Raw genomic sequence first — 23,826 nt, 5'->3', positions numbered from 1 at the left:
TTGTTTTTCCATTTGTGTTGATAAAGTGCAGTATACGCACACTTAAAAGAACCAAACCACACAATTGAAGATGAACAAGTAAAAATCCTAGGAACAGAAAAGAGATGGTTTGAAAGGGGGGTAAAAGAAGCGATTTTTGTTAAAAAATTTTCACCCTCTCTGAACCGTGAAGGAGGTATCAGATTTAACCTGTCTCCTATTTACAATAACTTGTTGACCAGTAAGGGACATAGACATGCTGATCAGGCTAACTGAAAGTAGCTATTCAGCCTTAGCCCAAACAATAGGCCTAATCAAGACCCAATGATAGGGAATTTAGAAACCAATGGGCCTCTAATAAACCAATAGGGGCGTGACTAACCATCCCCACCCAGTCCTCAAACAGGCCACGCTCAGCTTTTTAGCGCAGAGCAACTTCCCGGAGTCTTCACGGAGACTTCAGGGTTGTCTACCGCTGACGAAGCTTCTGTGAGAGAAGCGAAACGTCCTTTTTTGCTTTTTTTGTTTTTTTGTTTTTTTTGTTTTTTTGTTTTTTACCCACAGGTACAGATGACGACTGACAGAACCCTTTCTACGACTTGAAATGTTGCGTTTTTGGTGCGATAACTGTGCTCGTCTCCCCTCCAGGTCATTTATCCGCATCATTCCAAGCTGTCGGAGAAAGAGGTGAGGTCTCTTGATCTGATACGATCCGGTCCATTCGCACAACAAGTAAATCCTGTTATTGTCATGCTTTCCTCTCAGAAAACGAGCATTTGCTACCTCTCCTTCCCAGACTCCAACTCAGGTAGGTTTTGGTTTGAGCTCTTTTACAATATTTTGGCCTGAGTTCTTTTGCAATATAACTCACCAACACGCTAACTTGGAATGGATTTTTTTTCTTTGATTTCTATTATTTCCATGCAACTTAATGTTGGCCAAAAAAAATCTTGCAGAAATTAAATGGTTCTCTTGGAATCAGGAAAATTCAGAAATAATTTTGTATTCTTTGCTTTTTCTATAAGTGGGGAAAAAAAACAATTAAAATTGGAAATGTGATATTTGCGAGGAGGAAAAAAAAAATCCAGGATTTTATTTCCATTCCTCATTGGCCAACAATTTGACACTCTTTGTCCACTCATACAAGTCTAAAGAGAAGTTAACTGTTGTACGAAAAGGAAAATGAAGCTGAGTTATACCGTGAAACTTCTATGATTTTATCCTTTGAACTCGTTCACTGCCATTGACGGCTACAACAAAGGTCCATTGTTTTTACCTGGGCTGGCAGTGAATTAATTAAAGTATTTAATTAAGTCACATTTTGCTCAAAATGTTAAGAACTTCAAAACGTCCCGTGTCAAAGGGAGCATTTACCTCATCCTGCTTCCCAAGGGCACTCATTGAAGATTCACGTCTTCAGCTCTGATTCTTCTATCTAGAGCTTGATGCTTTCCAAAGTCTCAGAGAGCCAAAGTTTCTTCTTGAGAACCTATCAAGCCCTATAGTTTTCTTTTTTTTTTTTTTTGTTTTGTTTTGTGTGACATCAGCATGAAAGAAGTCGCTCATAAAGCTTTGTGACACAGAAATGATTGCTTAAAAGTATGTGCCAGTTACTGCAGTGTTGTCAAACTTTTGCCATCTAAAGTTAATGTATTTCAACAAAAGAGGATGAAAAAATGTACATAAATTATGTTTTTTAAAAAATCATTTAATGAATTAAATGTAATTAAAATGTACTGCATAAATATATAGATATAAAAGATGGTGGGAATTGCACCTAAAAACTAGTTCAATAGCCACACTGCTCTGAAAGATGAAATGAAATTTCAATCCAACCGAATGTTTGCAGTGAAGCCTGCGTGGTATACTACAGATTCTTTGCTTCACAAGCATCACTGGAAACCTAAAAAGCCAAAGAAGTAAAACACATTTGTATATCTGAAATGCAGGCTCGCAAGATTTGCTGACATTTTCCATGTTTTTTTTTTTCCAAATCGGTCCTCTTACGAGGTGTTCATTTTTGCCATTGACGCTGGAATTTTTTTCAGTCGTCGTCTTCATGCGCTCATTTTTCTTCCAAACACTTGCGAGGGGACAAAGTAAAGTATTTGTGACAGTAGTTTGTACACTTGAGTGGTTTTCCAGCGTGGTGCGCTTCAGGCGCAACTGGCAATGATGGTTGGTCATCACGCAAGCCCCACTCATTTCATTCAGTCATGACAATTGCAGGCAGAGACTATTTAGCTGATCAAATTGTTTTAATTCTCTGTTCCTGCAGAGGCTTTTAGAAAAATATTTAAAATGTGTAAAGTGGTGGCATGGTAGTTGACAGGTTTGGCATGTGCACCTCACAGTGCAGAGGTCTGGGGTTCGAGTCCGGGCCTTTGCTTTCATGTGTGGAATTTGGATGGTCTCTTTCCCCGTGCCTTTATGGGGTTTTTTTCCGGGTACTCCGGTTTCCTTCCACATTCCAAGAACACGCTAAATTGTTCGTAGGTGTGATTGAGAGTGCGAATGATTGTTTGTCTTGTGTTCCCTGCCAATGGCTGGCCACCAGCTCAGGGCGTACCCGCATACTGGCCAAAGTCAGCTGGGATAGGCTCCAGTACGCCCACGACCCTCTTTAAGATGAAGTGGTACAGATAATGGATGGATATTTTTTTTTCAAATCTGAGCAAAAAAAATTGTCTGTTTAAAATCCATCATTTTTTAAACAAACACGTACAAATAAAACAAACCGTTTATAAACGCAAAGGATACTGTGCAATGAGAAACGGCAGCAGGTCAAATGTAGTCGCGCCATCTCCCGAGGGACCGAGGAAATGCACAGGCAGGCTCTGGGCGTGCCGCGGCATCACCAACAATGACGTCAACATGCCGTGGCATAAGCTGAAATGACCGAGTATTGTCCCCGACTTTTATATATCGTTATTTTAATATATTCTATTTTATAATAGTCTACAAATTCTGGTCTTTGTAAACTAAAGCGAATTAGTTACTCCACAGCGTTCCAAACACCGCAGTCATGTCGCGGACAGCGAATCAGGACCCGTTGTCTGCAAGATAATTTGCATATATTTCCCATCAACCCCTTCCCCTTTTGGCAAATAGTCTTCGTTGTCCTTATACTCGACCGTGCTAAAGTCAGCGCACCTTCCAAGTCCGTTTGCAGCTTTTAAGTCTCTTAATGATTAGTGATAACGTAGTGCATTGATGGCATTTGCTAGCCTAGTGCCTGTGTAGGTCGTAAAATCTGCACCGTGACTATGGATAGGGTGCAGATGGTATCCTACATATTGGCCTCAGACCTTCTCATATATTGTGTTACTTCGGTAATACGCATACTAAAATTGGAACGATACAGAGAAGATTAGCATGGTTTCCCTGCGCAAGGATGACACGCACAATCGTGAAGCGTATCCAATTTTTAGTTAACGTTTAGTTCACCAATTTTTAGTTAACACGCTTCCTGGTTACGGTGCAGATGGTACGCTACATAAATATTAGCATGGGGTCATCCCTAGTATGACCCCTCTCAGTGGCCAGTATTTCCTCACTCCGGCTCCCTCTGGTTGCTTCCAGGTTGCCTGGGCGACACCCAGTTTTGCTTCCGCTTTCGTCAAGGCTCCAACAGGAAGTCGTCGCTGGGCTGCTTCCTGGAAACCAGTGACCGGGATGCGCCGCCCTGCCTCAAGGTTGTCGCACACAATCACGCACGCACCAGTACGAACGTACACTTGAAGCAGTGGTTCTCCACCTTTGTTTCAGCAAATTAGACCTCCAAAAAATACTGAACCTTCCAAACACCACCAAAATATAACATCATTATTGCAGGTTCTGGGTTTGTGGTTTGGCGATTTAGCTGATTTTTTTTTTTACACCCTTTGTACAATTTATAGCTTTTTATCTGCCCGGTTTATTTTGCGTGTAATTCCACTGTTGACCACTAGACCACCGTTAAGGTTGGTCTCTCTGAAATGCTGCTCTCTATCTTGATCTCTCCCGAACATAACCAATACAGAGAAGGATTACTGTCGGCCTGTGTTTATTATCGTAAACCACCGTAACATTACGCACTGAGAGCATTAAGTAGAGCTTGAGTGAGTTTGAGTATACAGTATGTTGTGTATGTTCACAGAGGGAGCAGGGCCATTATTACGGCTACGTGTATTTTCGTCAAGTGCGGGACAAATCTCTGAAGAGAGGCTATTTCCAGAAGGTGACTGAAACCATTATCGATACATGAGATTGTTCCACAATTGTCCCCGAGCTGATTAATCATCTTGTCGCTGTTCTGCAGTCTCTGGTCCTGATCAGTAAGCTGCCCTATGTGACCTTCTTCCACTCGCTCCTCAAAATCATGGCTCCAGAATACTTTGAGAAACAGGAACCGTGTCTGGAGGCGGGTATGTCTTTTCCTTTCAAAGGCTTTATTTCCACGTTTTGCCTTTTACTTCAGTTAGCCACGACATATTTGCCAAAGTTACAACTGTTAGCTACGAAGCGCATCCACAACTGCCAAAGCAAGAGTGCTTGAAATATACATCACATTATAATTAATATTATTACACATTTAAAAGACATTAGTACCAAATACAAGATTTGATGAAAAATGTAATGTAGACAAGTGTACAGTATTGGACCAAAAAACCCCACAAGATTGTTACACCAAATATGCAATAATATCAGAAAAAAATATTGGATCCAAACAGAAGGCAAAAATACGACAGAAATTGAAAGAAATTCATATTGGCCTCCCAAAAAAAAAAAATAATTAAATGGGGAAAGACTGAAGCAAATTGAAAGAAATACAGAAATATTCAGATAATGGATGGATATTTTTTTTCAAATCTGAACAAAAAAATTTTCTGTTGAAAAAACAAACACATACGAACAAAACAAGCCGTTTATAAACGCAAAGGATATCGTGCAATGAGAAACGGCAGCAGGTCAAATGGAGTCGCGCCATCTCCCGAGGGACCGAGGAAATGCACAGGCAGATGCCTCGATTGAGGCATCCATGAGGCAGCGCTCTGGACGTGCTGCGGCATCACCAACAATGACGTCAGACATGCCGTGGCATAAGCTGAAATGGTCGAGTATTGTCCCTGACTTATTTATATTGTTATTTTTATATTCTATTTTATTTCTAGTCTACAAATTCTGGTGTTTGTAAACTAAAGCCAATTAGTCACTCCACAGCGTTCCAAACACCGCAGTCATGTTGAGGACAGCGAATCAGGACCTGTTGTCTGCAAGATAATTTGCATATATTTCCCATCAACCCCTTCACCTTTGGCAAATAGCCTTCGGTGTCCTTATACTCGACGTGCTAAAGTCAGCGCACCTTCCAAGTCCGTTTGCAGATGTTAAGTCTCTTAATGATTCGTGATAACGTAGTGCATTGATGGTATTTGCTATCCTAGTGCTTGTGTAGGTCGTACAATCTGCACCGTGACTATGGATAGGGTGCAGATGGTATGCTACATATTGGCCTCAGACCTTCCTTATTAACCTTCCAAGTCCGTTTGCAGCTTTTATAAATATTTTTATATTTTGTAAATACAACAACAAAAAATAATAATGTGGGGCCTTTTTCCCCCCTTTTTTTGTAAATATTGGAAATTCGGGAAGAGTTATCATGGTGGTTTCAATAATTTTGAAGTTTGGATCTGTCCAAAATGTGGAAGAAGAAGGGAATCATGTGGACTATATACTAATATGTAGAAGAAGAAGGGAATCATGTGGACTATATACTAATATATGGAATAAAACTAATTATTATTATTATTATTTTTTTTTTTACTGAAGATTAGCATGGTTTCCCTGCGCAAGGATGACACGCACAATCGTGAAGCGTATCCAATTTTTAGTTAACACGCTTCCTGGTTACGGTGCAGATGGTACGCTACATAAAGATTAGCATGGTTTCTAGCGCAAGGATGACACGCACAATCGTGAAGCGTTCCCAATTTTTCGTTAACGTTGAATGACACGCTTCCTTCAAACTGCTTGTGATGTTTTGAAATTGGAAGTTAAAGGTAAATACAACAACAAAAAATAATAATGTGGGGCCTTTTTCCCCCTTTTTTTGTAAATATTGGAAATTCGGGAAGAGTTATCATGGTGGTTTCAATAATTTTGAAGTTTGGATCTGTCCAAAATGTGGAAGAAGAAGGGAATCATGTGGACTATATACTAATATGTAGAATAAAACTAATTATTATTATTATTTTTTTTTTTTTACCTCACAGCTTGTAACGACATGGACCGCTGGCCGACACCACATCCGGGGAGAATCCTCACGCTGCCCATCATGGGCGTGGTCGTCAAGGTAAGAGCGCTCAATGACTCACGAGGGGAAAAACATGGAGTGTGTTGACATGTTAGAGCACCATCGCAGGTGCGGATCCCGACCTGTTACGACAAACCGGGAACGTCGCAGCTCGTCCAGTCGGCTAAGGTGACAACAAAGTTGTGTCGTCTATCTTCAAATCTTTTTTTCTTTGATGAGACTTAATGTGTTGTTTTTTTTTGTTTTTTTGTTTTTTTTGTCCAGAGTGACAGTCTGGTGTCCATTGTGCTGCCCACCATCCATGAAGTGGACCTCTTCAAGTGAGTTTAGTTTTGGACATATCACTAAGTGGAAGTTCGAGCTAGGGCTCTCGCGCTGTCTTTTCACTTATTTATTTTCTGGACCACACACTGGTTACAAACGGGACGGGGGGGGGTCATTGAACTAGTTAAGTTTGTAACCTGAGCTTCGACTGCATGTACCGTACGCTAAATCGACAAGGTATTAAACCCTTTTTCATGCACCCTCTAACCTGATAACACAATAAGATGTCCACTGTCGTAACTGCTGTCCCTGGAAGGGATAAATGGATATTTGGGTCACTTTTGTGATTGGATTATTCAAAACTTGCAAATCGGTGATAGTGAAGCAGACCGCTGAACTTTCTCCTCCTTAAAAAAGATACATCGCAGAACTTTTATTTCACATAAAAGGACAACTTTATTCCGGCCAAATAACGATGCCTCTCTTTGTCTGCTCAGGTGTTTCTTTCCAGTCTTCTTCCACATCCAGATGCTGTGGGAGCTGGTGCTGCTGGGGGAGGCGCTCGTTGTCATGGCGCCCTCTCCCGCCGAGTCGTCAGACACCGTGCTGGCGCTGGTCAGGTGGGACCCAAATTCCATTCATTCCACATTTCCTCAAACACGATCTGAAAACTGAAAGTGAGCAATCGAAGGACCGCCGTCGGTACGATCGGCATATCGCGAAAAGAAAATACGTCAGCGATTGGCAAATTGGAGCGGCACAAGTCGAAACTTGAGTTACACTTGCACGGGATAGTGGCAGACAAAGAAATTATATTCGAAATATTAAATTGTCTGGAAATACAAGAGTACGAGGAAGAAACAAAATTCACCAAGATTAGAAAATAAATCCCACATTATTTTTGACATTATTATTAATTATTATTATTAAATAATAATAATAACTATTATTATGATTCCATTATAATCAGTATTATCCAAAAAATATATACAAAATACAAAAATATTCCAAAAAAAAGCAACATATATGGACAAAAAGTGTCTAAAATATACTGCAGATAAAAAAAATCTTTGAAAATATTGGAAGCTAATACAAAATGGACAAATATCAAATGAAAATACACAATTAGACGAAAATAAAATATTTGAGCAAAATTTTCAATGAGAATTACACAAACAAAATGAAAAAAAATGTTAGATGTCATCGATCTGCGCCCGTTGTTGAATTTTACCCCCAAATATAAGGCCCCCGGCTGCCTTCAATAGCGTTGCTCTCTTTGCATGTAGCTGCGTGTCTCCTCTGCGCTACTGCAGCGACTTCCGGCCGTACTTCACCATCCACGACAGCGAGTTCAAGGAGTACACCACCAGGACGCAGGCTCCGTGAGTCCAAATGCTTCACACGTACACACACACACACACACACACACAATTCATATTACTGCAGTCAAATGTTCGTTATTATGACAAGCATTATGGGGACCACACACACACAATTCATATTACTGCAGTCAAATGTTCTTTATTATGACAAGCATTAAGGGACCTAAAAAGAAGTTATGTATTTTTGGGTGGCTGAAATGGATGAATGGCTTTTCCATTCGTATCATTTTGCATTTCGATTGCGGTTTCGAATGCGGTGGTGCAACCACTTCGACGTGTAAGTCACGGGACATATGTATCCGTTTTTGCCGAGTCGTGATGTCACTCCTGCCCGTAGACCGTCAGTCATCCTGGGAGTGACCAACCCTTTCTTTGCCAAGACGCTGCAGCACTGGCCTCACATCATCCGCATCGGCGACATGAAGCAAGCAGGTCAGTAGAAATAGAATCCAAATCGCCATCATGTGAGCCTTTAACTGTTGTGCGGGGGTGTTAAATCGTGACTCCCCCACAGGTGAGATGGCCAAGCAGATGAAAGTGAAGAAACTGAAGAATCTGAAAACTCTCGACTCCAAACCCGGTAAACCTCTTTCGTCCTCTGCGTCGACAAAAAATTGGGGAGGGAAGGTGAACTCGAGCTCGTCACTTCTATTCTGAAGCAGAAGGGGCAAAATCAGGCAACGGTCTTCATGAATAGACTAGATGTCTTATCTCTCGGACTTCAGTCATCAGACTCATTCTGAATCATTTGGAACTTGATTGATTGATTCTGTTGAACGAGGTCACGGGTTCAGGAGAAACACTACCGACTCAGATCATTTACTTGACAGATTCAAGTCAGCAGACTCACAGACAATTCAGTGCGTGGACTCACCTCGTGCGTGTGTGTCTGTGTTTTCCAGGTGTATATACAGCATACAAGCCATATCTCAACAAAGATGAAGAAATCATCAAGCAGCTCCAAAAGGTAAACACGTTTGTTGTGTGCCAGCCAATTTCAAACATTCTGAGTAATCTGTCAAGGCTCTCACCGAATATTTTATGACTCTGGAAACACAGAAACTACCAAATGAAAGATTACACTCTCTTTTTTAATATGTCTCACACACACACACACACACACGCACCAAAAAACAAAAAAAAAAAAAAACAAGAAAAACGTTTGTTTCTATCTGTATTGGACCAACAAAACTCAGGAAACAAGCTTTTTGTGAAAAGATTTATTTCCCACGTCCATTAAATGTCAACAAAAACACTGCAAATGTGCTCTTGATGGCAAAATAATGTGTTTACCGAACAAATATTCACAAGTGTAACAATTTTACTTCTGAGAGACCTAACAAACCATTTACACGCTATTTAGTAGTAGTAGTATTTAGCCGTGTGTACCTGAATGTGTAGCATACATGTGCATGCGCGTTTATGTATGCAAATACCTCACCACTTCTACTTCAAAATTTAAATAATCCGTCATTGTTTCTGATACTCTTTATACTAGAATTAATATGACAAAAATCATTTACAAACTTCTTGGAACACTTGATTTTCCAAAGCTCCGCCGTTCCACATGCTGCCATCTGTTGGCCATCACTATTAATGTTTTTTTTTCTTTTTTTTTTCCTCCAAGCTCAAAGATCAAACCAGAACTGGCCAATACTTTTCTCCATTAAAAAAAAAAAAAAATTGCTGATGACAATGTCTGTTGCGAGCGAGCGCTTCTCATTCGGATTCCTATTAAGGAATTTGTATTTCAATGTGGCTCAAAGAGTTTATGATGCAGCATCTCGTCAAAATATTATTTGACTCTGACAGTTAGTCCTTCCTGCCTTTTTTGTCAGGGTGTTCAACAGAAGAGGCCCTCGGCGGCCCAGAATGCAATTCTGCGGCGCTACTTTCTGGAGCTGACGCAGAGCTTCATCATCCCCCTGGTACGCGCCCAAAATTTGTGAACGCTCGTCATCGATGACAATGGCGAGTTGACGATGCGAGCGTTACGCTTGTTTGCCTGTGGAGCAGGAGCGCTACGTGGCCAGCCTGATGCCGCTGCAGAAGTCCATCAGCCCGTGGAAGAGTCCGCCTTTGCTGCGGCCGTTTGTCCAGCAGGACTTCATGAAGACGCTGGAGAAGGCCGGCCCGCAGCTCACCTCCAGACTCAAGGGAGACTGGATCGGACTCTACAAGTACGTCCACGTTGCGCGTGCGCCGCCACAGAGTGGCCAAAATGGCCTCCCGTCTGCTAAGCTTCATGCAAATTGCTGTTAATAGGGTTCTTCGCGGGTTGTCCAAGTGTTTTTCATGTGTTCCCTGCGTCCCAACGCACACGCGTGCCTTTGTGGTCCTCACATCCTGTAACGCGGTGTCCCACAGGCAATTCCTGAAATCTCCCAACTTTGACGGCTGGTTCCGTAACAGAAGGAAGGAGATGACACAGAAACTTGAGGCCCTGCACCTGGAAGCGCTCTGTGAGGAGGTGAGGAAGGAAGAACAAGGTTGTTTCGGGTGTTATCAAACAGAAGGTCTCAAATGCTTTTGCATTCCAAGGACCCCACCAATGAAACCACGTGAATTGCTTTTGAAGAAAAACATCCCAATGTTACAATTACATTTTACAGTGATGTTATGAGAATAAAGTCCTATTTGAAGAACTTTGTCATATTCTTATGCGTTTTAGACACCTTTATTCTTAAAAAAAAAAAAAAAGGTTATTCTTGAAACAATCTTACTTGTATTCTTGGAAAAATTGGATTTTTAAAGCTTTTTACCCCATCAAATGTTGTGCAACCCCAATTTGAGTTTTGTGATGTTATGTCTCTGTTAGGACCTGCAGCAGCGAGTCCAGAGGCACTCGGAGGTGGAGACGGTGGATCTGGTCCTCAAGTTGAAGGAGAAACTGGCAAGTAGAAGAAATTGAATCTCAAAGAAAAAAAGAAAGAAAGAAAGAAGAAAAACACTTTCGTGTGTGTGTGTGTTCACCGCCCCTCCTCCCCCAGAGTCAAGCGGAGAAGGACCATCTGCCCGTGCGAACCGGCACGCTGGCCAAATTGCAAGCTCACATCGACGGCGTCATCCTGGCCTTGCCTGAAGACCTCCAGGGTATCCTCCACAAACCCACCACACCCTGAACTTTGAATCCAAGACAAAAAAAAAAAAAAATGGCCACCTAACACATGAAGAACACTCTGTGTTTTCTCGATCATTTCCTAATGTCCGGAGGGATTTTTCTCGCCACTTGACAAGGCTTTTCTTTTTTGAAGATTTGCTTTTAAAGTGCACTTCTCTCCGTGTATACTTGTAAAAAAAGAATATCACAGATACTAGTAAGCAAGCAGCCTATAGTGGTGCTTTTAATTTTTATATTTTCAACAGGACTAACATCCAATAAACAGCACAACAACAATCGAGCACCAGCGACACACTCGGTTTGGCAGTCGCCAATCAGGCGTCTGCATCTAGGTCATGCCACCCTCCAGAAAATGAGACCCTTCTTGCGAAATGTGACAGAAAAATCTTTGACAGAGTTCCGCTCAAACAAACTTTTCTTAAGAAAAGTGTAAGGAAATTTCACGAGATTTTCCTTTGGAATTTTTTTTTTCTTTTTTTTTTTTTAGCCCTGTCTATCTGGAAATGTAGTCTTTTTTGTGTTTGTTTTCTATCAATTTCACACAGGAAATTTGATTCAGTATGTCCAGTAAATGACAACAAACGAAAGGAAAATTTGTTGCAAAATTTTGGAACATTCTTCGAAATTCCAATCAAATATTTTCAACTTCAGAAATTTGCCATAGGAAATTTAGTCTAAATTTTCCTGTGCAATCCTGAGATTCGGGAAAATTGTTGGAAACTTTTCATGGATGTTTTGGTGACAACGTTTCATTTCTGGCAATTCTCTAAGAATGGCTTCAGGTTTCCCAAAAGAAACTGTGCAACAAAATTTCCTTTGGAAATAAAAATAAACATATAAAATCAAACCTGTCACTTCTTGAAAATTTCTGCAAAGAAATCCAGCAAATTGCTGGAGAAAATTGTCCAGTAAATGGAACATATAGAAAATTTGACATTAAATTCTGGAAAATTCCTGGCAATTCCATGAGGACGTTTCCAAATTTCTGTCTAAATTGAGCAGAAAAATTCCTGTACATTTCTGAAATTGGTGAAATTAAATGGGGGAATTGATGGACACTTTTCATTTTTGGTGACAAACTTCCAGTGAATTTCTGGAAACGTGGCTATTCAGTAAATTTCTATATTTCCTTGAGTTCCTGAAAACCTTTCAAGGGAAATTTGGCGGACATTTTTCAGTAAACTTCTGAATTTCTGGTGAGTTATCGAAAGCTTTTCATGGGAAATTCAGAGGAAATTTTACAGTAAATTTCTGAATTCCTAGTAAGTTATAGAAAACCTTACATGGGAAATTTGGTGGAAATTTCAAAATTGCTAAAAACTTACCATGTGAAATTTTGACAAAATTTTATTTTCAAACTAAGAAATAAAATGACTAAATAGCTTATCCTCAACCGTTTGAAAAAAAAAGGATTCTTATTTTGTTATCGTTTTATTTTTTTTAAAATGTCAAAGCCAGTCAATAGCACAGCAACGATGCAACACCAGCGACTTGCACATTTTCACATTTTCTGCATCCATGTCTCATGACCACCTGGCCGGACAAGTTTTGCTCAGCGTTATTTCAGTTCTGCGTGAACTTTTAAGGAGAAATTCTTTCAACAATCTTTGAATGAGTTGCTGACAATTTACATGGGAACTGTGGCAGAGAATTTTTGGGAACTTTCTACTGGTCAATCAAAAAATTCGGTTCAACTGCTTGAATTTGCTCAGAAATGGTTGAATTTCTTTCCTCCAAGGAAAATTCTGGAAACTGACAGAATGTTTCCAAAAATCTAGTGAATTTCTGGTTATTGAGTTAAATGGCATGGAAATCACGGAATAATTGTCAGGAATTTTCTGGGACCTTTTTTGGGTGGAACATTATTTAACTTAACCGTATAGATGTAGTCCTTGTGTGTCTATAGTTGTGTTTTAAAGAAAATTGGCAGAACATTCTTGGATATTGAAATATAGAATAAAACGTTTCTGACAAGAAATATGCTGGAAATTTGACTGAAACTTCATCACACAAAAAAAAAAAAAAAATCTGAACTTCTTTGAAAAAATGGAAACTTTTCTCTCATGGGAAATTTGGCGGAAATTTCCCAAACTTTTCAATTTCTAACTGATTGTTTGAATGTGTCAAAAATGATCACATGGCCTTAATTTCTGCTTGTTCAGATAACTGATGCCATTTTGTATTATTTTCCCTCGTAAATGCCTTCAAAATCTCTCAGGAAGTCTCGGCAAATTTCACTCACACTCGAAATAGTCAACAAAAATGTATTTATTATTGCATTATTTTGGCCACCATTTTACAGCATTATTTGTTATTTGTCTTTTTTTCTTTTTTTTTTACTCTTTGTTTTTCCATGGTTGTACTTTTAAATTGGCATCCTTCTTTTTCACAATTCCCCCAAAGGAGCGTAAAACCCATTGTGTAACATCATGATTGCTGCTTGACTATTAATAATTGTATAATTTTTATGTTATGATTTGATCTAACATAAACGCTGTGGAAAATTTGCAGGCAATTTATGGAAAGTATATTTGTAATTTGACAAAATCTTCCCGTTGAATGTTTGGAAACCATTCATGGAAAATGTTTGACCCCCCTGCATTTTCCCTATAAAATGTTTTCAATTAATTTGGTGAAACATTCCCAATTAATTTCTGCAAGCTTTCCATCAGCGATTTGTCCGAAAATTTCTGGAAGCATTTCAAAAGAAATGTCGTCAAAAAGTGAATTTCAAATCAATCGGTGAATTTGGCAGATGATTTTCTAGTTAAACTTCTGAAAATCTAATGAATTATAGAAAACCTTCCATTAAAAATTTGGTGGAAAATCTCCAGGAACCTTTCTTAAGGAAATTAGTTGAAAATTTACAAAAGTTTGAATCAATTCCGTCAGAATGTTTCCAATTTTAAAAAGTTTCCATGGCAAATTCTGAAGAATTGCCAGATACTTTTTCTTGGGGAATTTGTCGCAAAATGCTTTATTTGAAATGAATTAATACCCATACTATTTTATCTTGTTATTTTATTTCACATCATGCACACTTGGAGCGGCAAAACTTTTATATTTATAACAAAGAAGCGTATTTTAACAATTATGTTTTTTTTTTGTTTGTTTGTTTGTGTATGTATGTGTTTAACAATGGAGACGTCTTTTTTTGTACAAAATGGTGTAATTAAAAATGTACAAATAAGTATTGTGCTAATAGCGCATAAGCTAAAGACGCAGACGACAGTAGGCTAACATTGAACCACTACATGAAACCACTTGTATCATTTTGGAGACTAATGACGTGAAATGAGCATTTCATTTGAAAGTCAACGATTGCTTTTCATTTTTGTTGACGAAAAATACAGCTCATGCTTGAGTCAGTAGTATTCTAATAAAAATTTTCAAACAGCCACATGGTCAACGTCTTTTGTTTCCGTGACAGCAAAAATGTTTCTTTCCCAATTTATGTCTTTTGCTGATTTTTTTAATTTCATGCCTAAATGTTTTGAAATTCAAATTGTTTGTTTGCATTGTTATTTGATTCCTGACAATTTTTTTTAAACGTGAATAAAAACAATACATTTGAAAAATACCTAAGTTGAAGAAAAATTGGGAGATTTAACTTTTACAATGCGTAATATAATGTGTAAAATTTTCATAGCATTTTTATTTGAAAATAAACATTTTAGAAATTTTTTTAAGTATGATTTTTTTTCATTAAATCATCAAGGAAATAGAGGGAAGAGGGAATAATAAAGTATTATTTAAAAACAGATTAAAATCCTAAAAAGTAGCCTATTTTATCTCACTTCACTGAAATCATGTTAGCAAAATGAATCATCTCATAAGACATAAAAAAACAACAATTTTTCCAAATGTCACTCATGCTCTGTCTTTATTTTCTACTATTTGGTGATTACAAAAATGTATAGTGGAAACAATGTTAAAAAAAAAGGTGTGAGTTTTTCAGGGGTGGAGGAGTGGGGGCTGTCAATCAAGTGTTTTAAATTTCTATTATGATCCACTGAAGCAACAACAAACCTCCACCAAGGCTTACAATGGGCAAGGCGAGGACAAAAATCTCAATCATTGAAATCATTCCTTTTTGCTCTTCCGCGCTGCCTTTTTCTTCTTGCGGGTCTTTGCCGCCTGCCTTTGCTCGTAGACGTCCTCCAGCAGGACGCGCCCTGTCGCCGTATACCGAATGTCGGACCACGTCAGCACAGAGCCTCTGGGCCAGCTTTCAAGAAACAAACAAAAAAAAAAAGAGGGCTTTTTAATCTCTCCAGTAAATAACTAGAAAATTAAGTGGGAGTTGTCCGGTAGATTGGCAGGGAACTTTTGGGAAATTTGGTCAAAAATTGCGAACGAATGTTTCTAACCTCAAAAATGTGGAAGAAATACTTAATTTCTTCTCAGTAAATCTTAGAATTTCTGGTGAATTGCAAGGTATTTGCTGTCGTCTGTATATTTCTCGAGACTTTGGCACAAAAAGTCCTTACATTTCAGAAATTCCAGTGAATTGTTGGGGAAAAAAACAAGACATTTGGTGGACATATTTCTAATGAATTCCTGGAAACTTCAGAAACCTTCCAAAGGAAATTTGGTAGCAATTGTTGACACAGGTCTTACCCGTAGTTGTGTGGGGTCATGTAATTGAAGACGGCGTTGTATGAAAGCGGGTAGTCCCAAATCTGCACGTCCGTCACCTGACCGTCCACTCCCGACATGGCGATCACAGGCTCACCTGACCACACATACTGAACGCACACACACACACGCACACTCGAGTTTTTTCCGAGACAGCTGGATTGATGAATGGCAGACGGATAAATAGATGGACGGATGGCTAGATGGGTGGAGAATGGCAGGATAGACGGGTAGACAGAAGATCGACGGTGGCAAGCCTGAAGGAGGGATGAATGAACAGAGAGAGATGGAGGCAGGGGAACGGATTGATGAGTGGGCGAAAGAGAGACCAGTGGATGCACAGAAAGACAGACGGATAAACAGACACATGCCAGATAGAACGATGAATTGATGGCGGATGAATGGAGAGAGAGACGAATGGATGGATGGATGGCGAGATGGGTGAAAAGATGGATAGAAAGGTGGTTGCTGGACAGTACATGGGAAATGGATAGCGAGAGAGACAGACTGACGGATAGAGAGGTGGAACGTCTGATGGATGCATCGAAAGAGAAACGGACGGCACAAAAGGAGTGGCTCGAAAGACCGATTAGTGGCCAGACAGACGAATGGACAAATGGACCGACACCTTGCTAGGTGTCATCTTCCTGATACTCATGTAGGCTCCGCTGAAGACCTGCACGACTCCCCTGACAGTGTCCACGGTGAGGCACAGTCTGGTCCACAGGTCGTCCCTGACCCCGGCCCACATCCTCACGTTGGCCTTGAGCCTCATGCTCCAGTATACGGAGCTCAAGACCAGCAGGTCGCTGCCGTCATAGCTCGAGGACAGCGTCAAAGAGCCTCGGCTGGTCGGGCTGAGGGTGAAGATGTCGCGGGATGATATCTGGGTGTCCAACAGGTAGCGCAGACACACTGTAACACCTGCGGGTGCGGATAGCAGATAGAGCGGGCGATAAATTGGTCGATGAAGGGATCATTGAATGTTCCGATAGATAGATGGATTACACTCACCTTTAGTGGGGGCCTCTGTGGTCCAGCTAGGGTAGGCTGTGGTTGGGTAGGCCGTGGTTGGGTAGGCCCTGGTTGGGTAGGCCCTGGTTGGGTAGGCCATGGTTGGGTAGGCCGTGGTTGGGTAGGCTGCGGTTGAGTAGGCCCTGGTTGGGTAGGCCCTGGTTGGGTCTGGCCAGGAACGACTGGCCCGAGTCCAGTAGGCCCAGGGGCGATATGGCCTGGTTGGGCCATCCCAGGATCGATAGGCCCTGGTCGGGTAGGCCCTGGTTGGGTCTGGCCAGGAACGACTGGCCCGAGTCCAGTAGGCCCAGGGGCGATATGGCCTGGTTGGGCCATCCCAGGATCGATAGGCCCTGGTCGGGTAGGCCCTGGTTGGGTCTGGCCAGGAACGACTGGCCCGAGTCCAGTAGGCCCAGGGGCGATATGGCCTGGTTGGGCCATCCCAGGATCGATAGGCCCTGGTCGGGTAGGCCCTGGTTGGGTCTGGCCAGGAACGACTGGCCCGAGTCCAGTAGGCCCAGGGGCGATATGGCCTGGTTGGGCCATCCCAGGATCGATAGGCCCTGGTCGGGTAGGCCCTGGTTGGGTCTGGCCAGGAACGACTGGCCCGAGTCCAGTAGGCCCAGGGGCGATATGGCCTGGTTGGGCCATCCCAGGATCGATAGGCCCTGGTCGGGTAGGCCCTGGTTGGGTCTGGCCAGGAACGACTGGCCCGAGTCCAGTAGGCCCAGGGGCGATATGGCCTGGTTGGGCCATCCCAGGATCGATAGGCCCTGGTCGGGTAGGCCCTGGTTGGGTCTGGCCAGGAACGACTGGCCCGAGTCCAGTAGGCCCAGGGGCGATATGGCCTGGTTGGGCCATCCCAGGATCGATAGGCCCTGGTCGGGTAGGCCCTGGTTGGGTCTGGCCAGGAACGACTGGCCCGAGTCCAGTAGGCCCAGGGGCGATATGGCCTGGTTGGGCCATCCCAGGATCGATAGGCCCTGGTCGGGTAGGCCCTGGTTGGGTCTGGCCAGGAACGACTGGCCCGAGTCCAGTAGGCCCAGGGGCGATATGGCCTGGTTGGGCCATCCCAGGATCGATAGGCCCTGGTCGGGTAGGCCCTGGTTGGGTCTGGCCAGGAACGACTGGCCCGAGTCCAGTAGGCCCAGGGGCGATATGGCCTGGTTGGGCCATCCCAGGATCGATAGGCCCTGGTCGGGTAGGCCCTGGTTGGGTCTGGCCAGGAACGACTGGCCCGAGTCCAGTAGGCCCAGGGGCGATATGGCCTGGTTGGGCCATCCCAGGATCGATAGGCCCTGGTCGGGTAGGCCCTGGTTGGGTCTGGCCAGGAACGACTGGCCCGAGTCCAGTAGGCCCAGGGGCGATATGGCCTGGTTGGGCCATCCCAGGATCGATAGGCCCTGGTCGGGTAGGCCCTGGTTGGGTCTGGCCAGGAACGACTGGCCCGAGTCCAGTAGGCCCAGGGGCGATATGGCCTGGTTGGGCCATCCCAGGATCGATAGGCCCTGGTCGGGTAGGCCCTGGTTGGGTCTGGCCAGGAACGACTGGCCCGAGTCCAGTAGGCCCAGGGGCGATATGGCCTGGTTGGGCCATCCCAGGATCGATAGGCCCTGGTCGGGTAGGCCCTGGTTGGGTCTGGCCAGGAACGACTGGCCCGAGTCCAGTAGGCCCAGGGGCGATATGGCCTGGTTGGGCCATCCCAGGATCGATAGGCCCTGGTCGGGTAGGCCCTGGTTGGGTCTGGCCAGGAACGACTGGCCCGAGTCCAGTAGGCCCAGGGGCGATATGGCCTGGTTGGGCCATCCCAGGATCGATAGGCCCTGGTCGGGTAGGCCCTGGTTGGGTCTGGCCAGGAACGACTGGCCCGAGTCCAGTAGGCCCAGGGGCGATATGGCCTGGTTGGGCCATCCCAGGATCGATAGGCCCTGGTCGGGTAGGCCCTGGTTGGGTCTGGCCAGGAACGACTGGCCCGAGTCCAGTAGGCCCAGGGGCGATATGGCCTGGTTGGGCCATCCCAGGATCGATAGGCCCTGGTCGGGTAGGCCCTGGTTGGGTCTGGCCAGGAACGACTGGCCCGAGTCCAGTAGGCCCAGGGGCGATATGGCCTGGTTGGGCCATCCCAGGATCGATAGGCCCTGGTCGGGTAGGCCCTGGTTGGGTCTGGCCAGGAACGACTGGCCCGAGTCCAGTAGGCCCAGGGGCGATATGGCCTGGTTGGGCCATCCCAGGATCGATAGGCCCTGGTCGGGTAGGCCCTGGTTGGGTCTGGCCAGGAACGACTGGCCCGAGTCCAGTAGGCCCAGGGGCGATATGGCCTGGTTGGGCCATCCCAGGATCGATAGGCCCTGGTCGGGTAGGCCCTGGTTGGGTCTGGCCAGGAACGACTGGCCCGAGTCCAGTAGGCCCAGGGGCGATATGGCCTGGTTGGGCCATCCCAGGATCGATAGGCCTTGGTCGGGTAGGCCCAATAGCGATAGGCTCCGTGTGGGTAAACCCTGGTCGGGCCGGCCCAAACTTTGTTCTTGTGGAAAGAGAAGTAAGGCGGGTAGAAAGACACTCCTGCTTGTCTTCCACCGTTAGAAGACAACGTGAACATCTTTCCGTTTAAGTTGGATGGTGCAGCTGCACCGCAAAAGAGAAACAGAAGTCATTTCAAAATTTACGACAACTCACTGGTCTTCGAAACCGTTAATTTAGCCCACATCAACGGTCAGCGATGACCTCACGTTACTGTGGGTTGGCAAAACATTCGCGTCACAAAGATGAATATATTTCCAGGAATAACATTTGATTTAAAGTCCGAACGAGTGTCAGATTGTCACATGGTGAAAGCAAAAAGAACAAGGTCAGTCTTATTTTCATCCTTGGGGGGGAAAAAAAGACTTGATAATTAACATTGCATGCATTTTTTTTAAGTACAAAGTGATCTTTTTCTTACAGTACCTGTTGTAAACATGTCCTCGACTTCATTTTTGCTGGAACTGGCGGATGTTTCGGTGATCATCATCATCATCATCATCATCATCAGGCTGGTTGAATAAACAGCTGTTTTTATTTTGCTCATCTTCACCTCGATGTACAACCGTGGAACTCTGTGGAATCTCTGACAGAGTGTACGGTGTTTGTGTGTGAGTGTGTTTGTGCATGGACAGAATCACTTTCGTTTCTTCCTTGGTTAAGTTTCATTTCTGGGTGTTTCTCACATCCTCTTTACTGTGTACACTCCCACACACACACACACACACACACACACACACACACACACATAACTTGGATTAGTGGGCGGCCAGTTCGATATGAGAGATAATGTTAATGCAAAAAGTCTACACACCTCTGTTCAAATGCCTCTTTTTTTGTGTGTGTGTGAGATATAAAAAAAATGAGACCAAGAGAAATCATGCAAGAACTTTTCAAACCTTGAATATGACCTTTAATCTGCACTACTCAAGTGAAAAAAAAAAAAGAAAAACAGGGGAAGCAAAACTAAACAACTGAGATCAACTGTTTACACAAGTGTGCACTCGCTCTTCAACTGGGGTTGTGGCAATCACATTGAGAAGGGAGGTCCACTTGGTGATGTCACGACTTTTCATATTTTCTCCGCTTGAAGATGACCATGTTCGCTATGTGCCGTGGTACGTTTGCTATACAGCTTTTGAAAAGTGAGATTATTAAGATTCATTTTTTAAACCATAGTACAAATAGGTTAAATGAAAATGTACAAATGTGGGGGGAAAAAAAATAGAAAACTTGTTGGAAGAAAAGAAATATTCGATTTTCAATAAAAAGCAATTAGGGTTGACCATGTTGGAGAATCCAAATATTTTTTAAAAATTAACTCAAAAGTGCACGTTTTGGAAGAAAATATTTTAGAAAAAATAAATATTAGCTGCATACGGCACAAACATTGTCCCAGGAGGGGGAATTAAAATTGTTCTCAGTGTATTTTGAATGTCATTGTCATTTGCTTTTTTCCATAAATTAAGGATAAACTCGCTGTAAGTTGTCTCAAAGTATGAAATTAAAAAAAAACCCCGCTTAGTTATGCCCCAACGATGTTGTTGTGTTGTTGTTTCGCTCCACGTGGAGAAAAGCAGCTCGGCGGTTGTGACGTTGCACGCAGATCCGTGGGCGTGACGTCACGTGACGTTCCAATCCGCTTTTTGAATTCTTGCGCCTTTCTTTGTCGCTCCTCAAACAACACAAAGCGATTTGAAACCGCTTCCATGGAAGCCCCAGCAGGATGTGTCGTCGTGTCAACGAGCCTTAACAAATTACAACTTCCGGCGCAAGGTGCGTGTCAATATTTTGAAGCGGAAGTCGCGCTTCTGTTGCAACCTGTCGGCTGTCACCGTGGACTCATCTGACATGCACACGCATGACATGAAATGAAATGACGCGCATATACACACACACACCCTGTCCCAGCCTATAAAGGCACACACACCACCAAGGACCCTCATTGACCACAGAGCAACAACACAAAGATCATTCGAAGAGGACACGCTGAGCACAACTATGGGCGTCTTCATTTCGCGACTTTTCTCCATGTTTACTGCCAAAACTCCCGCCAGGATTCTCATGGGTGAGTTCAAGATTGATTTGGTTCTTCATTATTGTCATTATTGTTATTGGTAGTGTGAACATAAGTAGTAGTGGCTGTGTCATATTTTTAGTTTTTGTTATTATTATTCTCATGGGTATTCGTATTAATATTCTTAAAGGGGAATGCAAAAAAATATTTGCAATAGAGTAACCCCCCCACCCCCTCCATCGCGTAGGTGTCATTCCAGACTAAACTGGTAATAAACACACACATAAATATTTGTATAAACAGTATACCAGTCCGTGTGTTTAAACACATCCTGTAGTTTTCAAACTGTCAAACTTTTTTTTCACATCTAACAATATTCATCAATAATCAGGGGCGGAATTGTATGGTGGCCAGGGGCTAAGGCCACCCCTTATCGCTCTCTTCCCACCTGAACACCAAGGGGATCATTTTGATATTTGTCGTTTTTCTGCCCTTTTCACATGGATGCCCCATTCTTAGACTCCTACTGTGGTTATTTATGTGAACTGCATACTAAAGAGCAAATGCACGATTGATCTGAATAAAAGCTTTGAAAGAATCTGTCTTATGTAAAGACGATTGAAACACTCAGGAATCTCTTTCTAATCTTCTCAGCAAAAATGTTTTTCTTACGCTTTCAAAGTACACAGTCTTAAAAACAATGGTGTGCCACTCTCTAGTGGCCAAAGGTGGGATTACACCCCAAAATATGGATCCTATCCCAGGTGACTTTGGGCAGAAGGCAGGCTACACCCTGAACTGGTTGCCAGTCAGTCTCAGGGTACACATAGAGACCAACAACCGTTCACACGCACATCCACATCCACACCATCACTGAGTGGGAACTAACAAAAAAAGATCAGCACAATAACAATAACAATTTTAAGTCGCTTCTTTTGAATATAGTTTTACTTTTACCACCACTTGTTATCTTGTTGTTTTGTGTGTCACAGTGGGTCTGGATGCTGCCGGTAAAACAACTTTGCTGTACAGATTGAAGCTGGCTGAGGTGGTCACCACCATCCCCACTGTGGGTCAGTCAATAAAATAGCTAATAACAACACCTTTTGAAAATTGTAAAGTGAAAAAAAAATCATCCAGTGGGATTATTTATTTATTTATTTATTTACGTGCAGGGTTTAACGTGGAAACAGTTGAATATAAAAATATCTCCTTCACTGTTTGGGACGTCGGTGGGCAAACTGTCATCAGACCGCTATGGAGACACTACTTCACAAACACTAATGTGAGTACACGCTACTACACAAACACTAATGATCTACATACATGCTTGTCCACAAACATTAATGTAGGTACACACTGCTACACAAACATGGACATAAGTACTCGCTGTTATACACAACTACACAAAGACCATAAATACATTGCACGCGACTTCACAAACACAATGTTTAAGCTCTACACTTTAAATTTTAAAAAAGTGATTCATTTCCATCAATTGCTTTTTGAAAATGTCAACGAATGTTTGTTTGTTCAGGGTGTCATCTTCGTGGTGGACAGTAATGACCCCCAGAGACTCAAAGAGGCTTCTGAAGAGCTGCATAGGATCGTGAGTCATAAATCAGTCAGTCACTCAATCAATAATCGTAAACATGTTGACGTATTTCATTTGATAAGCGGTGTTGTTTGACAGCTGGAAGAGGATGAGCTGAGAAAGGTGGCTCTGCTGGTGTTTGCCAACAAGCAAGACCTCCCTCAAGCCATGACAGTCGCTCAGGTCAGCGACGGCCTGTGCCTGTCGGGGGTCACTCAGCCGGTATGTTACACGTTACATGTAAAATCCCCTATTTTTTCTCTCAGAGAATCCAATTTCTGATTTGAATTAATATTTTTTCCCTCTGGGCTTATCTATTGGATAAATAGCAAAACATGAATGTAAACATCAGACATTTTCAATTATTGATAACTTTACAGCCATGTTGTTAATTCAGCAGCGTATATCAACAAAGACATACATGGAACTACTAAAGTAATTAGATTTTTAAAAATTATCAACATCAAAATTAATAAATAAAATCAATTAATCTCCCAGCCCTTCCTATACTGTAACGCCTGATGACTTCCAAGTTGTTCTCATTCCAAACTATACAGATGTAAAAAGAAATTAACTACTGTGTGTTTGTTTGTGTGTCTGTGTGTAGTATTATATTCAGGCGTCCTGCGCGGTGAGCGGGTCAGGTCTGGTTGAAGGTCTGGATTGGCTCTCGAAGCAGATCCTGAAGCAGTTTTAGCTGATGAGTCGTGGACTTCTCCCTCCCGCTCTGCTCCTCATCTCATCAACACGGCGGCCGCAGTATCTTCACCTCACCAAGCGAAGCACAAAGGAAGAAGAAAAACACTTTTGGATGTTTTTGCTCATAAGAAATGGTTCTGGTGATATTATGGTTATATTTTTATATTATTATATTGGAGAAAGGGTTCTGATACAAGGATTGATCAGGTCGTTCTGTTTTATTTCATTTGTGACAAATGTTTCATGAACATGTTCATATTGTACAGATTTATCCTCAATAAAGTGGTTTTAGGGTGGATAGAT

The 23,826-nt window shown here is 42.7% G+C and overlaps 2 protein-coding genes across 3 annotated transcripts in view; both read left to right on the top strand.

Moving 5' to 3' along the window:
- dennd6a (DENN/MADD domain containing 6A) overlaps window positions 1–11,220 on the top strand; it is a 14,379-nt gene extending 3,159 nt beyond the window's left edge. The window contains exons 2-19 of the mRNA XM_019879326.1: window positions 628–666; window positions 745–787; window positions 3,562–3,674; window positions 4,118–4,198; window positions 4,280–4,385; window positions 6,234–6,313; window positions 6,383–6,442; window positions 6,539–6,594; window positions 7,036–7,158; window positions 7,825–7,920; window positions 8,258–8,352; window positions 8,435–8,500; window positions 8,823–8,887; window positions 9,759–9,848; window positions 9,937–10,100; window positions 10,288–10,390; window positions 10,739–10,813; window positions 10,911–11,220. Coding sequence (XP_019734885.1) covers window positions 628–666; window positions 745–787; window positions 3,562–3,674; window positions 4,118–4,198; window positions 4,280–4,385; window positions 6,234–6,313; window positions 6,383–6,442; window positions 6,539–6,594; window positions 7,036–7,158; window positions 7,825–7,920; window positions 8,258–8,352; window positions 8,435–8,500; window positions 8,823–8,887; window positions 9,759–9,848; window positions 9,937–10,100; window positions 10,288–10,390; window positions 10,739–10,813; window positions 10,911–11,042 — 1,587 coding nt within the window. The 3' untranslated portion in view covers window positions 11,043–11,220. The remainder of the gene's footprint in view (window positions 1–627; window positions 667–744; window positions 788–3,561; window positions 3,675–4,117; window positions 4,199–4,279; window positions 4,386–6,233; window positions 6,314–6,382; window positions 6,443–6,538; window positions 6,595–7,035; window positions 7,159–7,824; window positions 7,921–8,257; window positions 8,353–8,434; window positions 8,501–8,822; window positions 8,888–9,758; window positions 9,849–9,936; window positions 10,101–10,287; window positions 10,391–10,738; window positions 10,814–10,910) is intronic.
- A 9,511-nt stretch (window positions 11,221–20,731) lies between these two features.
- LOC109521493 (ADP-ribosylation factor 1) lies at window positions 20,732–23,821 on the top strand. 2 transcript variants are annotated; one of them, XR_002169366.1, is made up of 7 exons: window positions 20,732–21,281; window positions 22,223–22,303; window positions 22,406–22,515; window positions 22,768–22,839; window positions 22,924–23,046; window positions 23,432–23,582; window positions 23,616–23,821. XR_002169366.1 is itself a non-coding variant. In XM_019879327.1 (6 exons), the coding sequence occupies exons 1-6, from the start codon at window positions 21,215–21,217 to the stop codon at window positions 23,519–23,521; spliced, it is 543 nt and encodes a 180-aa protein (XP_019734886.1). In that variant the 5' UTR covers window positions 20,732–21,214; the 3' UTR covers window positions 23,522–23,821. The 2 variants fall into 2 exon arrangements, 1 of the variants encoding a protein (XP_019734886.1); XM_019879327.1 differs by having other exon boundaries at window positions 23,432–23,821.
- Window positions 23,822–23,826: the final 5 nt, after the last annotated feature.

The sequence above is a fragment of the Hippocampus comes genome, unplaced genomic scaffold (assembly GCF_001891065.2).
Source record: "Hippocampus comes isolate QL1 unplaced genomic scaffold, H_comes_QL1_v1.1 scaffold44, whole genome shotgun sequence".
In the NCBI taxonomy this organism is placed as follows: domain Eukaryota; kingdom Metazoa; phylum Chordata; class Actinopteri; order Syngnathiformes; family Syngnathidae; genus Hippocampus; species Hippocampus comes.
This window is presented reverse-complemented; position numbering and strand designations above follow the sequence as displayed.

Coding starts and splice junctions, on each gene's coding strand:
- LOC109521493 (XM_019879327.1), top strand. CDS start 21,215: ATGGGCGTCTTCATTTCGCGACTTTTCTCCATGTTTACTGCCAAAACT. Junction 21,282..22,222: donor TCCCGCCAGGATTCTCATGG/GTGAGTTCAAGA, acceptor TGTGTGTCACAG/TGGGTCTGGATGCTGCCGGT. Junction 22,840..22,923: donor CTGAAGAGCTGCATAGGATC/GTGAGTCATAAA, acceptor GTTGTTTGACAG/CTGGAAGAGGATGAGCTGAG.